The sequence below is a fragment of the Mastigoproctus giganteus genome, chromosome 4 (genome assembly GCF_048544385.1).
Source record: "Mastigoproctus giganteus isolate SK-2022 chromosome 4, ASM4854438v1, whole genome shotgun sequence".
Classification (NCBI taxonomy): Eukaryota; Metazoa; Arthropoda; class Arachnida; order Uropygi; family Thelyphonidae; genus Mastigoproctus; species Mastigoproctus giganteus.
The window spans coordinates 50,532,313-50,546,775 of record NC_143578.1 but is presented as its reverse complement, the minus strand read 5'-3'; the positions used below and the strand labels follow the sequence as shown (position 1 = coordinate 50,546,775).

The 14,463-nt window shown below is 37.8% G+C and overlaps 1 protein-coding gene across 1 annotated transcript in view; it reads left to right on the top strand.

Moving 5' to 3' along the window:
- LOC150086717 (uncharacterized) overlaps positions 1-13,795 on the top strand; it is a 35,357-nt gene extending 21,562 nt beyond the window's left edge. Inside the window, exons 2-3 of the mRNA XM_090371543.1 lie at positions 11,601-11,719; positions 13,282-13,795. Coding sequence (XP_090227669.1) covers positions 11,710-11,719; positions 13,282-13,730 — 459 coding nt within the window. The 5' untranslated portion in view covers positions 11,601-11,709 and the 3' untranslated portion in view covers positions 13,731-13,795. The remainder of the gene's footprint in view (positions 1-11,600; positions 11,720-13,281) is intronic.
- The last annotated feature ends 668 nt before the right edge of the window (positions 13,796-14,463 follow it).

Genomic DNA, 14,463 nt, shown 5'->3' with positions numbered 1-14,463 from the left:
TGTCTGCCTGAAGTGACAATTTATGACAACCTGACGTGACAACCCCATCACAGCTGTATCCACCTGACGTGACAATCTCATTCAACACACGAACATGACATGGATAAGATAACTGGTCCTGACCTGGACGTGACAAAATAAAAATATCACACTGACAATCCGATTAGACAACCTCAACAAGACTACCATGCAAGGACTCAGGGTGAAACTGCAGTACATTGCTGCCACCTAGTCATATGGTGATCTGGGCTTGACACCTCTACCAGCCTGCTTTCACTCCTATTCCTTGGCAGGGAAGGAGACGGCTCGCTGTTTTCTCCCCCTCCTGCCACCTCCTCTTTCCCTCTGGCGGGGCATGGGCATGACCACCTACCTAATACTTCACAGGTCCTGATTTTGTCGTCAATACAGCAGCCATCCGACGTGGCACTGATTCAACAAGATGTCAGAAGAGTTCGGGAGGTATGGCCAACCAAGCTGTGTAATGCGGTCAGCAATGCATGTATGGAGGTGATTGGTGTATCCAGACGCCTGATATACCTTTCCATAGTGTCCCACTAGTGCTCTATGGGATTAATATCGGGGGAAGTTCGGAGGCCAATCGATATGCTGGAAGTCAGAACTGTGTTCCTCAAACCATTCCTGCACAAGAAGTGCCCGATGGCTCGGCGCAGTCATCTTGGAAGACACCATCGCCATTCGGGAAAAAGTAACATAGCGGGGTGTACACAATCAGCGAGCAGTTGACGATAGCGGAAGCAAGTGATACGTTGTTCTACATTTTTTTTCTTTTTTTTTTTTTTATGAAAAACCCCAAACACGAAAGGTATCAAAACCTATAGTACTTAGTACCGTGCATGGGTTGAAGGAGAAGTATGGGGGGAGGGGGATGCCGGAAACTTTGCTCTAGAGACTAAACATGGGTTTCACCACTTCAAGCCTCCAATAAGCAAAGTGGTGGTACATACACCAGGGGTCCAAGTGAAACATACCTCACACCATACAACCGCCTCCACCGGCCTGCACTTTTGATACCATGCATGATGGATCAAGAGCCTCATGTTGTTGATGCCAAATCGTACATTATCATCCACAGTGTGGAGTAAATAACGTGACTCATCCGACCAGCACACCTTCTTCCAGTCTAACGTCTGACTTGCATATGCAGAAGGCGAGTCTTTTACGCCAATGGACCTTGGTTAGGAGAGGATGCTGTAGGGGGAGTCATCTGCTGGTATAGCCCATACGTGCGAGCGTGCGAAGGTCATGCCAGATATTGTTCCGGATTGGCTCTTGTTGCATTGGCTAATCAACTTTTCGACAGTGCTGCGCCTGTTTGCGTCGTCGGAACCGGCGCTCACCTCTAAAATCAACCATTCGCTGACCTTTTCAATATTGCCGTCGGTTCTTTGACCAATTTGACGCCAGTCCTGGTACACTAACTACGGCGGCTCTCGAACACCCCACCAGTTCAGCCGTTTGGGAAATAGAAGCACCAGCTCGTCGAGCACTCACAATCTGTCCTTTATCAAAGTCCGATAAATCCTTCCTTTTACCCATCATCACGCTCGGAATTTTACTACCTACTGAACCACTGACACCTTATCTATGCTACGTAGGTCGACTAACTCCGCACTCTCGTACTTCACGTGGTCAACGGGTCGCATTCAGTTTTCATAGGGGTGGTAATAATTCAGTGATTACTCAATGTATTATATGCATTGTGTAAAGTTCGTTTTTAATAAAAATGGTTGGTTGTAGGTCTATCAGGCCATACCGAGCTTTATATAATATTGTCTGTAAACTGCGTGTGTTCTATGGTTGATTTTGTTTTCGGGAGGGAGGAACCATGCTACCCTCGCTCAAGACCAACTAACTCCTCCACGTTGTGAAAAATATCCATAAAAATTCCTTGCCTCATTGACGGGATTCGAACTCAGTTCTTTTCGACTGGGTGTGTGGAGGACGGTGATTATATTAACTGTGCTACTACTCACGAGGATTTTAAATAAAGGATAGTTGCTGCACCATGAAAATTGTAGCGAACAGAGAAGAAAAAATCGATTACTTCCGGAAAATCGGTTTTGTTCAGAGAAACCAGCAATTTTAATGACATTATAACATTTCTTCTGTAAGATAATTTTGTTGTTTGAAGATTTTGCACTCAAAACCTACGTTACTTCATTATGTTTATTTCCGAATTGGAAATATGTACATAATGGCGTCAAACGTTTTGTTGTATTTTCTTACCACTTCTTCAGCGAAGAAGTTCAAAATTTTAGAACTTGTAAACGAAGTGATCTTTTGTGACGGTGCACTGCAAAGGCAGCTCTCTCTGAAGAAGTGATAAGAAAATACCACGAAACATTTGACCATTATGTACATATTTCCAATTCGGAAAAAACATAGCACCAATGTTGGTTTTGAGTGCTTTATTATCTTTAAACAACACAGTTTACCTAACACATCAAGCTGCTCAAGGAATATCTTAGATAATTTCGTTGCATTGTATTATTGCTAGTAAATTAATGTGTCACAGTTAAAAACGTAGCGTATATTAAAACCCTCCTTATATTTTTTCTCTTTTCTTTCTTTTGATGATATTTATTAAACACACTGGCAGTTAGCTGAGAACTCGAAGACCGAACTCATTATTTCACTAGGTTGATTGTATTATTAATTTTTTGCACATAATATAAAAAATTTTTTTTTTTAAATGGATGCAAAGTATTTTCAATTAATTAATGATTTTAAAGTGGTTTTTAAGAATAGTGTTTTTAAGGTGGTGACTAATTCAAGATGACTGCTCCTAATACTTATCCAGAACAGTAATCGGAAATTTATGACCTGTTTGTCAATGGGTGACTAACAGTCAGGATTACCACTAATCAATGGTCAAAAATTATCACCAAATAAATTTTTTTAAAAAAAAACTTAGGATAGCAAAAAATATTTAAAAGGTCTACCTTGATTTTTAAAGTGTCCAACTGGACTTAATGTAAGGAAAGATGCGATTATTCTTGAAACTCTCTGTAAGGTGACGAGAATGCTAAAATTGTGGTAACGTTTACGAAAGAAAAGCACATGGAGCTGCAGTTGCAAGTTCGATTTTTTTTTTTCCATTTTCATCCAAATTTTTTGAACTTATCCTACTGATCCATCATACGTGGCAAAAATCTTATAGTGACTCGCGATCATCGTCACTGCCGACCACTTATCAAGATTATAATGATCTAGTCGAAGTCTAATTAAACAATTTTCTGTCTAGACAAGGTTACATTCTGTTTTTAAACATAAAAAGTGTTATATATGTACGTGCTGAACATTTTAAATGAGAGCCTATGAAAATGCGAATAACTTCGAGTAAAAGAGTACTACAGATGAAGTTCACAAGTACGGTAGAATTCTTTATTCTCTGACGTCACTTAATTTGTCATAAAAATTTTGATAATTACTGCACCGTGATTACAACGTAACTACACGATGAAGAATGTTCGAAAACGCTGCCTGCAGCACGTTGCGAGTGCTCGAAATGATACTAAAGATACTATACTGAAGTTTTGATTTATTAATTAACGGAACAGGAAAAGTATCGCATCGAAAAAAATCAAGCAGCAATAAGACCTCAAAACAGATTAGAACTCACCCTTTTGTAGTTGCAAAGGTGGACTGTTTTTTTTTAGTCAATCTTCGGCATGTCAATTAATGCCGTAAAATTAACTGAACACCATATTTGTTTCCCTCTGTTGATATATATCTTGCTGTTCAAAAGTCTTCTTATGATTTATTCCGTTATTACAACGGTTCTACTCACCCTAACACGTGTAATTTGGGCAGATGGGCTAAGAAGTGGCAACTGAAGTTCAACCTTGACAAATGCAAAGTACTGCATATCGGTAGAAGTAACCCCAGAGAAACGTACCAACTGTGTGGTACTACACTTAAGGTGGTAGAAAATGAAAAAGACCTGGAAGTAATTGTGCAGTCAGATATGAAGTTTTCTGAGCAATGCAGACAGGCTGCTAGGGCAGGTCATGGGGTTTTGTCAATGATATATAGGAATTTTGCTAGCAGGGAAAAGGAGGTGATTGTCCCTCTGTATAAGGCAATGGCCAGGCCACGCCTTGAGTACTGCGTACAGGTCTGGAGGCCTCATTTTAGGAAGGATGTAGATTTGCTTGAGCGTGTACAGAGAAGAGCAACACGATTGGTGAGGGGAATGAAGGGATTCTCTTACGAAGAGAGGCTTAAGTTCTGTAAATTGCAGTGGCTGGAGACTAGGCACCTGCGCGGTGATCTGATTGAGGTCTATAAGGCCTTGAATGGGTTGAGCACGCTGAATTCTGATGGGATCCTTCCACTTGTTCAGATTACGAACCTACGGGGACATAAGTTCAAATTAAGAAAGGATAGATGTAGAATAGATGTGCGGAAATTTGCCTTTAGCCAGCGGGTGGTTAATTGCTGGAACAAACTTCCATCTGTCATTGTGGAAGTTGATAGGTTAAATAAATTTAAGGAGGAACTGGACAGGCATTTGGAGGGAATGGTGTGATTTTTTTTTTTTTTTGGCTGATGCTGCATAAGCTCCTACACTTGCTTTCTTGCATCATGTGCCACTACTACTACTACTAACATCGAAAGGTCATTTCTTTATTCTTTTTCCATTTTCTTCTATCTTCCTAATCTTCATCCACCAGTCCTCTTCTATTCATAGCTGCTCTCACAACCTCTATCCACGTCCTTCTTGGTCTTCCTCTCTTTTTCCTTCTCCATGGCATCCATTCCATGGCTCCTCTGGGCAATCTGTTGTCCTCCATTCTCTTACATAGCGAAACTACTCCAATCTTTTCTCTATTTTATCGATGATGGTTTTTTTTTTTTTTTTTTTTTTTGGACGTTCAGGGTATTTCTTATCACGTAATTTCTAACTTTTTCAGTCCTAGACTTTCTTGCCGATCTTGGCCAGAAATCCATCTCGATAGCCAATAGTTTATTTTTTTTTTGTCTTTCATTTAAGGTCCAAGTCTCATATCCATATAATAAACACTTTGTAATATTGCATTGTATATTTGATGTTTAGTTTGTTGATATTTTTATTCCATAGCACAGAATTGAGCATTCCTTATAACCTTTCTACCTTCACCCAATCTTCTCTCAATTTCCTCCGCAGATGATCTGTCAGCCTGAATAATTGCACAGTTTTCACTTATATTCCATCTAAATCCAAAACATCCTCACTTCGATTCATGTACTCTGTCTTATTAAAATTTGCTGTCAGTCCCCACGTTTTATAAAGTTAAAAATCAATCAAAATTCAAAAATCAAAAGTTAAAACCAATAAATCATACCGGGGGGGGGGATGGGTAGATTAAAACGAATTGAACCAATTTACACAAAATTCTTGTCAAACATGGAGGGAAAAAAGCGATCATATAAAAATGCTTGTGAATCGATTTCTATTTCACTATTGGATACATATTTGTCGCATATGCATTTCTGAAAATGTCAAAGTGATACTAAATCGACAATTCTCTGAGTTTGATGGGCTAAACCCTTGCAGAGGAAGACAGAAAAATCGACAATTTCTACAGACATTTTTAAGAGAAAAAAAAAAAAGGACATTAGTCTTGTCTTCATGCAAGAAGGCTCCTGATTTTTACGTCCCTGTAACTGCAGTGAAGACAAAAAATAACTCACTAATAGATGGAGCAGCTAATAACTAATAACTCACTAATAGATGGAGCAGCTAATAACTCACTAAAAGATGGAGCAGCTAATAACTAATACCTCACTAATAGATGGAGCAGCTAATAACTAATACCTCACTAATAGATGGAGCAGCTAATAACTAATACCTCACTAATAGATGGAGCAGCTAATAACTAATACCTCACTAATAGATGGAGCAGCATTCTCTTCACTAATTATTTAATCATCCTGTGTAATAACAAAGGGGGTGGTTATGAAGCTTTATGGTGCGGTGATGGCCTTGGATGAGCATGTGCAATGATCCAGCCATAGCTGAGTGGTAAAACGCGAAGATACATTAGTACAATCGTTTGAATTGACCGTGGTTCAAGCCATCATGTAAACTCCTCTGACCACATGACCATTCTGACAAACAGAAAATTTATTTATCCCACAGATACCCATTCTCATGAGCGGAAATTCAGCCTAGACCTGATCTTAATGGACGCTGACAGAACATTAGGCAAAGCAATCGATCTATCTCTCCTAGGGAGTGAGGATACAACAAATATGGATTGGTGTGCACAGCCTCAAGATCATGACCCCATAAAGAAGACGTGGAATATCCTAGGAAAACATTCTGCAGTCTTTATTCCTCCTCCAGACACGGGCATCTATATAAATTTATTATTAGTCTTCGGGACACAGATTAATAACAATAACTGATTTAGGCTTGATGTAGCCGAGTGGTCAGGAGCGCGAATGCAGCAACACGCTCTTTGAGTGGACCGGGGTTCAAGCCCGTGAACTGCTGAATACGATTAACATTTGTATTGATTGATTTATTGTAAACTCCACTGACCTGGTGGTCGTGCCGGAGTATAAACAAGAACTTTTTTTTTTTTTTTTTTTTTTTGATTAATAAAAATAACCGAAGCGCAGAAATGTGTACATAAAAAGACAAAGTTGGACAGAAAGAAAACATGAAAAATCAAGCAATATAAAATACATTATTTTTACTGTCCACTATTTCTTCAAGGAAGTCATCAATAAAAATGAAACTCGATATTTCTGGGAATCCATAGAAGCCATTAAAAACAGATAAGATAATATTAAAATTAAGAATTAGAAGAAAAGGGTTAACGCTCTACTATAACAGTCAGATTACGAGTACAGATACAGTACTTTCTTTCACAGAGTAACGACACTGACCACCACATGAACTGTAAGAAGCAACAGTAGTAACGGGACATGCAACGTGTAAGAGTTCAAGAAAAAAATCGTTCAAGAAAAGAACCACTATATTGAAAAAAAGTGCAATACGTGGTGTTTGTTTCAACCTTCTATCACAAGTACTTCTGGGTGAATACAAATCTTCTTTGAACTCCCCTCGTATTTTAAGAGGGTTGTTAGGTTTGCCTGTTTTTCGGGATGAGAAATGCAGTTTTCTGAGGGTGGGCATGTAATCCTCGTTTAAGAAAGGCTAACTAAGTCAAGTACAGGGATAAAAAGCACAGAAACCTGCAACTAATGAGAGTTTTACATGACACTTTTTTTTTTAATCTGTTCCTTCACAGATTAATCTCTATTACTGGACAAATTTCAGAACACCAACCTTTATGTTATCTCACTGAATAAATAATAAATGGGTTCACCTGTTCAAACAAAACCAACAAAATATTTTTAAAAAAAAACACTTTTTTTTTTTTTTTTTTTTTTTTGAGAAAACTGAAAGCTCCCAGAGAAATCATCCAAAGATAAACACGGCCCAGAGACTTAGCCGCATTAATAATGAGATACCACGCGACACAGACATTCCTTAAATATCCCATGAGAGAAAAGACTGTCACTGTAGTTTAACAAATACGCTTACAAAATTAGCTAATGAACACCCTTTGTTAAAATATTAAAGGCAGTATATGTACTGTACTGTAATTTTAAATATATTCAATAAGTGTTGACCTTATCTCCTAAATATTTATAAGCGAAATCGTTCTTCAAAATAGAATATCCAGCGGCTCTCTATTCAAATTACTTCCTTATAACTTTAAATATGATCCAAGTCGAATTCTCAAATGCAGCGTCGATAATTAAGCAAAATACGCTGCTTTTTTTGGAATAGCTGAAGTTGTGTAGTAAAGAAACTTAGTATTCATTCGATTCATAACCATTTATAAAGAGTTGGCGAGCGTGGCTTCTTTGATTCTTTGTGAGCGACGCTGAGAACTACATAAATGGTGGGTATCATTAAAAGACTGCCACCAGTGGTAAAAGTGTTTTCAGCAGAATAACATCGGTGCACTGGCTGATGTCATTCTGTGACATCAAAAGGGTTTTCACCAAGTGAAAGGGTTACGACGATCATTGTCTGCAAATGGTGTCAACAAAATGACAGCGAAGCTCGAAAAAGACGTTAATACGTGGACAAGAAGAAAAAGAAAAAAAAGGAGAAGGGAACGATAATTCTTTGCTCATACCAAATAATAGTGTATGTGCTGAATAGCACCTCCCAGTCATACAAGAAAAGTAATCGGACACCCAATGTAATGAACTGTGCTCACTAGATGTATCCAAAGAAATTTTCACTGATGGAAATACCAGAAGCCTATTAAATACCGATTAGGAGTCACTGCGTCATTAGTAAAAGTATGATCACTGCATCTTTTATTGCTGCAGTTGATTCATGAAGCTCTCATTAATTCACAGAGTAACTTTTTTTTTTCTTTTTTTTTTTAAGGCGCATCAGCAACTTCGGCCATATTGCGTCGTATATAATGTCTATAAATTGCATGTGCTCTGTGGCCGATTTGCTGTTTACTGGAAGAGAAACCATCATACCTTCGCCTGAGACCGACTAACCCAGCCACGTTGTGAAAAAGGACTATAAAAATTCCTTGCGTCATAGAAGGATTCGAACTCAGGTCTTTTCCACCCGGTATGGGGACGACGGTGATTTTACTAACCATAATGTTCGAAACAGTTTAAAATCACAGTTCTTTCAGCAAATTCCAATTAGCAGGCAGCCAGTTTTGAAAATCGTTTAACCGGTGCAAAGTGTGTGCATGTTGCGGACATCTTAAGAAAGTTTTTAAGATTGATTTTTTATATATCGGTAAGTTTGATTCCAATAGTGGGTAAGACGGAATCAATGACTGAGAATACAACATAAGGTCACCTCGACGAAAATGAAATCGTTAAGAGGATCAGAGCACGGGTTTATGAAGGGAAAGTCTTGCCTGATAAATGTCGTTAATTACTATGCTGAAGTTAAAGCATTTAGATGCAGAAACTAGTTTCGATTCGGTTCCCCATGAAACCTACTGTAGAAACGAGGGAGTGTTGGAATTACTAGGAAGGTCTTCAAGTGAATCGGGGCTGGCTGAAAGGGGACAGAGGGTAGTAATCAATGGGCATTATTAGAGCGGACTAGTCTAATAAGCAGTATTCCTCATGATTTGGTAATGGGGCCTCTTGGTTTTTGATTTTCCTCGAGGATAATGATGGCGGTATACGAGAAAGGCTGTCAAAGTATGCTGATGATTTAAAGATTAAAAAAGATGGTAACTAATCGGAACTAGAATGTAATGCGTCAGAATGGCATAGATCGGTTGCAAATGTGGCGTGAAATATGAAAACTGAAGTCCAATCCTACTATATGTAAGGTATTGCATTTCAGGTGACTTACAGGTTAAGGAATACAGAATTAAAGGTGGTACAGGATGAGAAAGATTTAGGAGTTTTGAAACAAGCAAATATCACGTTTTCTTTGTAGTATCATCAGGCGGCCAGGAAGACTTGGTATGTACTATCAATGACCTTTTCTAACAGAAATAACGTTATTACCAATTCGAAATGGAGGAGTTTACAAAATGAACCTGGTCAGATTAGGTGCGAAAGGCAGCTAATGCATGTATGTGACATTACCAATGCTTACGAAAAAACAGTGTTCTGGTGTTCATTCCGAGCCCTAATTATTCCTCTTTATAAGAGACTACGGGACCACATTTAGAATACTGTACTGAGGTCTAGTGACCTCGCCTAAAAAGATACAGAACTTCCGGAGAGAGTCCAAAGAAGGGTATAACTAGATTAGTTGGAACTGCTAAGTGTTATCTATCCCTATGATTATAGCCTTAGAAGATGCGGAGACCAGATACCCTGGATTACCTGATCGTGGTGTTTAAGGCCCTTAAAGGAATAAGCTAAAAATGAATTAGGGAGGTATATTCGCGCTAGGAGGTGAAACTAGACCAAGACGGCACGAATATAAAATTTCAGAAAGCAACAGAAGATGAGATCTCATGAGGTTCACCTTCAGCCAGCACGTTGTTGAGCATTGGAATAAGTTGCTTCTCAGGGTAGTTAGTTCAGATAGGGGCCTGCCAAAATTCAAGGCGGAACCAATCGGAAAGTTACATTTTTAGCGATGCGTTGCGAAAATTATGATTGTTTGAGGAAGGCTTTTTCTTTTTTTGCCGTCACAGATTAAGTTCGCTTCCTTCCATTGTTTGGTCTGATTAATATTTTACCACGAATTAGACCAAACGATACAGTATTAGAATAATGCTAACATTAACTGCACGTTATATGGTCGGTTTGCTGAATAAAAAACCAACGCAACCCTCACCCGAGACCGATTCACTCACGATGTGAAAAGCCAATAAAAATTCCTCTCTTCTCGGCGGTATTTGAAATCAGTCCTTTTTCATACGGTATGGAAAACAGCAAGCATAACCAATGATTCGCAAGGATAATTTCTCAGATAGCGTAGGACTTCAATTGCACGGTTGACACCGCAATCAAAACCAACCCTATTAGGTATCTACAGTAATTAAAATTTTAATCATGCCTTTGAACTAAAAGAAGAGTAAAGGAAAGTTACTAACACAGCCAATTATCTGCTCTTAAAATTTCAGAATAATTTGTGGACCATCTTGTTTTAATTACTATTCAGGAATAGATAATGCTTAATACAAACATACGTATACAAATACACACAAAAGTCTGCCGATAATTTACTGACCAACAAGTGGGAACGAGTAACAAAATATGATGACAAAAAATCATTTAGAAAATTATGTTAATATGGAGCGCGATATCATCTTAGAATGAAAGGCGACTCTCCGTGGTAAGAATGAGAGTATCATGAATTAACAATGCTTTCTGTGATAACTTCAAATCCAAAGTGATGGGCAATGGTCTTCTTGGCGTCAACCAATGCATCGATAAACTGATTGAGCGTTCTTACAACAGCTAATGACCTGACTCCGTGCACTTGGCTAAGCGAGACACTGAACAAAAATAGATGCTCAATACCCTTGACGGTACTGCTGTCATTACTTCATACACAGAGAACTTATTTCTTAGATTAACAGATACGAGATCTGTCATTTCGATGACATTAACGGTATACTCTTTAAGCACATGTGATCATTAAGAGGTTCCGAGTAAACCTCGGAAGTGCGTTTGAAATTAGCTTCATCTTCATTAATTTTCACTATAATTAATTATATCAGCATGCTCCAATTAATATTCATCAGTATTTAATTGCCTTATTGTTAATCGTTAAGCAACAAGTTGTTTTAAATCCATCAGCTAATGGGCTAGAACTAATGCATAAAGTTTATTTCTGGTTAGAAATCCATATTAAAAGCTTTATATGTTTATTTTATTTAAGTACTTAATGATGTTCATAATATTTCCCATAATTATTTAAGCAGTTATTAATTACATTAGTACGATTCTAATAGTTAATTCATTTGCATACAAAAAAAAACAATAGTGTTATCATTTGAACTGCTATAAATATAAAACTAAAAGTTATGGAAATGAATAACTAAATTTATATACATTTCGTATATTAAAAAATATAGTATAAATAACTTTAATTCTGTTCTTCCCACCCCTAGTGACCATAAGCAGAAACTGTAAACTTAAAAGTAGAAAAATCACCTACTCTCGAACAGAAACATACGCGCAAGAAGAATTTTGAACTTCATCCAGTAACGCTGTAGCAGCATGGGAAGTGGTGAGTTTTCGTTTGGTATTGTATAACAGTATTCGTCTGCTAAAGAAATAACATTTGAGGGTGAGAGTAAAGCATATTTGGAATTTTTAATGATGTAATTACGAAATGTAACTCGTCACTTGTTTTTATAAATGTTTTATAAAAGAATATAAATTTTCATTTATATATTTATAAAATATAAATAGCTTGATAATAAATATAATAATTAAATGAAAATAAAATTAACGCTGAAATAATCCAATAAGTTATGAACTGTATAATAATTCATTGTAAACTTGAACTCCTCTTGTAGTTGCCTTACATGTGCCTTTGTATATTAGATTATTTTTGTAAATTTACGTGTTTGGAATTAATCTCATTTTACACACCTAGAGTTAAAATTTTATTTTTATACTCCGAAATAAAATTTAAAAAAAGTGTAGGGATAAATAAGGTCTCTCAAGAAGACCTGATATAGTTCTTTATTGACTCAACTTTGTATAAAAGCTGTAATAAAAAATATCTATTAAAAAATTACGACTTCCATGCTATCATCCTGCGCAGCAGTCCCCTTCAGACCCTACGAGTCCAGCTATTCCGCACTGTTGGAAAAACATTTATAGAAGCATCTATTTTATCCCCTTCAGAACGTCTTGTAATTTTTCATGGACCTCCGAAAGGTCCAGAAAATCTTGGCCAGAAATTCTCACATTCCTCTTACATTGTGAGTCGGTCCGCTCACAATGTAAAATACAAGTCTTGCTGGAATTATGCCTCAAGAATTTTGTTCCACTAAGCCAAACATCAATCAGTATTTCAACAAAAGTTCTACGGAGAATAAGGTGTGAACCAGGGTCGAAATGGAAATTATGAAAAGCAACGCTCATTAATAAAATATGATTTTTAATAATCACATATGTTCGTACCATTACTGATGAATGCCATGAACAGAAACGGCGTTCCTGTGCACTCCAGTTCATTCCAAGGCCCGGATCATGTACTACGAAAATGTCTGAGAAATAACGTACTGTAAATCGGTTACTTCTACCAATCTAAATATCTGAGCGGTCTGGTCAAGGACAACAAGGATGGTTAAAGTCCATTCCTAAGAAACCTTAAACTTAAGAAACTCTTAAATTTTTCACTCAAAGAGTAGAGATTATGATATTTCAGAAATTTAAGGAAAACTTGCAAGATGTCCTGACTGAGTTAAAAAAAAAAAAAAAAAACATTGAGACTGGAAATGCTTCCAATATAGTTGTTGTGGGATTTCTGGCGCAAGGGCTTTCCAATATAGACAGAATCACTGAACTAATTGTATCGCCCGACTTCTGAGGTGACAGCATGGAATAGCGGTAACACCACATTTTTATTAATACAATCCAGGGAATTTTTTTTTTTTATCACACCTCATATTTATGCATTTATTTATTTCTTCTTAAAATAAACAACTATAAACTAATATTCATAAATAATTAGATCGAAGCTGTATCAGTTTCATTAACAATTGTCCAAAAACAGTGCTAAATCACTAGACACCAACCTGAATTCATTTTTTTTTTTTTTTTTTTTTTTAATTTTAGGAGGGTCCGAAAAGCAGCCAGTTGAACTTCCTGACCCTGATACACCGACCGGTTCAGCACTCCGAGATGAAGAAGTTGTCATTATCGTAATCATCTTAGCACTTTGGTTAGCTGTCATTGGTCTCTTCATCAACCGGTGGGGGAAGCTTCACTTGTTCGACCCTTACCAGCCTGACTATAGAGGAGACGACTACGACGACCTCTTACGTAAATCTTCTGCACTTAGCTCTCACGATGGAGGATACGGCTACCCTTATGATTTGCCGCGATTAAGTCGCGCTGCCATGTTTTACGAAGATCGGCCAAGACTGAATTCAGTGTTTGTGAAAAGTCCATATACCATCTCCTCAGAAGGAAGATCTAGTTCACGTAAAGTCAGAAGTGCAGAAGATTTAAAATCACTGATGGTGAAGATTGCTCAGCAACACATTAAAACATCTGCTGTGTGACAAGATTAGATTTTTAGGTGAAAATCGCCATGCGTAGATTAGAAAATAAATTTAGTTGATGTTAAGATTAACGTAGTTTATTTTCATTCATTGACTAACTCGCATCAGAATTTATAACCAGATACACCAACCTGCAGTCTCCCCTCCCACTCTCTTATATTTTCATGGCTAGCGTTCAAACCAACCCCTAGTAATTGTACCCCACACTCAAAAATTTAATTAACACAATTTTTAATCACCTCCGCTAATTTCTTCCCCCCCCCTTTATGTCCTTGCTACTGAAGTCTTAGGAAATTAGGTGGCAGGACCTGCCAGAGTAAATAACTAACACTGATGTACCTGGTCTGCCTCCACGGGGCAGTGTGGACAACATTGGGTCCCATTGTGGGCAACTCTGACCCATTGGGGATTGTTTATAGGATAACAACTAGAAAACTCCCTAGGGGAGAGGTCATTCCCTCCACGAAGACACCTGAAGGACAGATGACAACAACTAGAAAACTCCCTAGGGGAGAGGTCATTCCCTCCACGAAAACACCTGAAGGACAGATGACAACAACGTGGCAGGACTCCATCCGTAATATCTTGAATGTCACTTTAAGCAACTATACCCGGATCGTACCACCGAAAAACTTCAACTGGAGAGGGAAAATGTCCTGTATCACACCACAGTGGTAGAACCACCCTTCACTATACAGGAGCTCACTGCTGTAGCCTACAAAATCAAGAATAA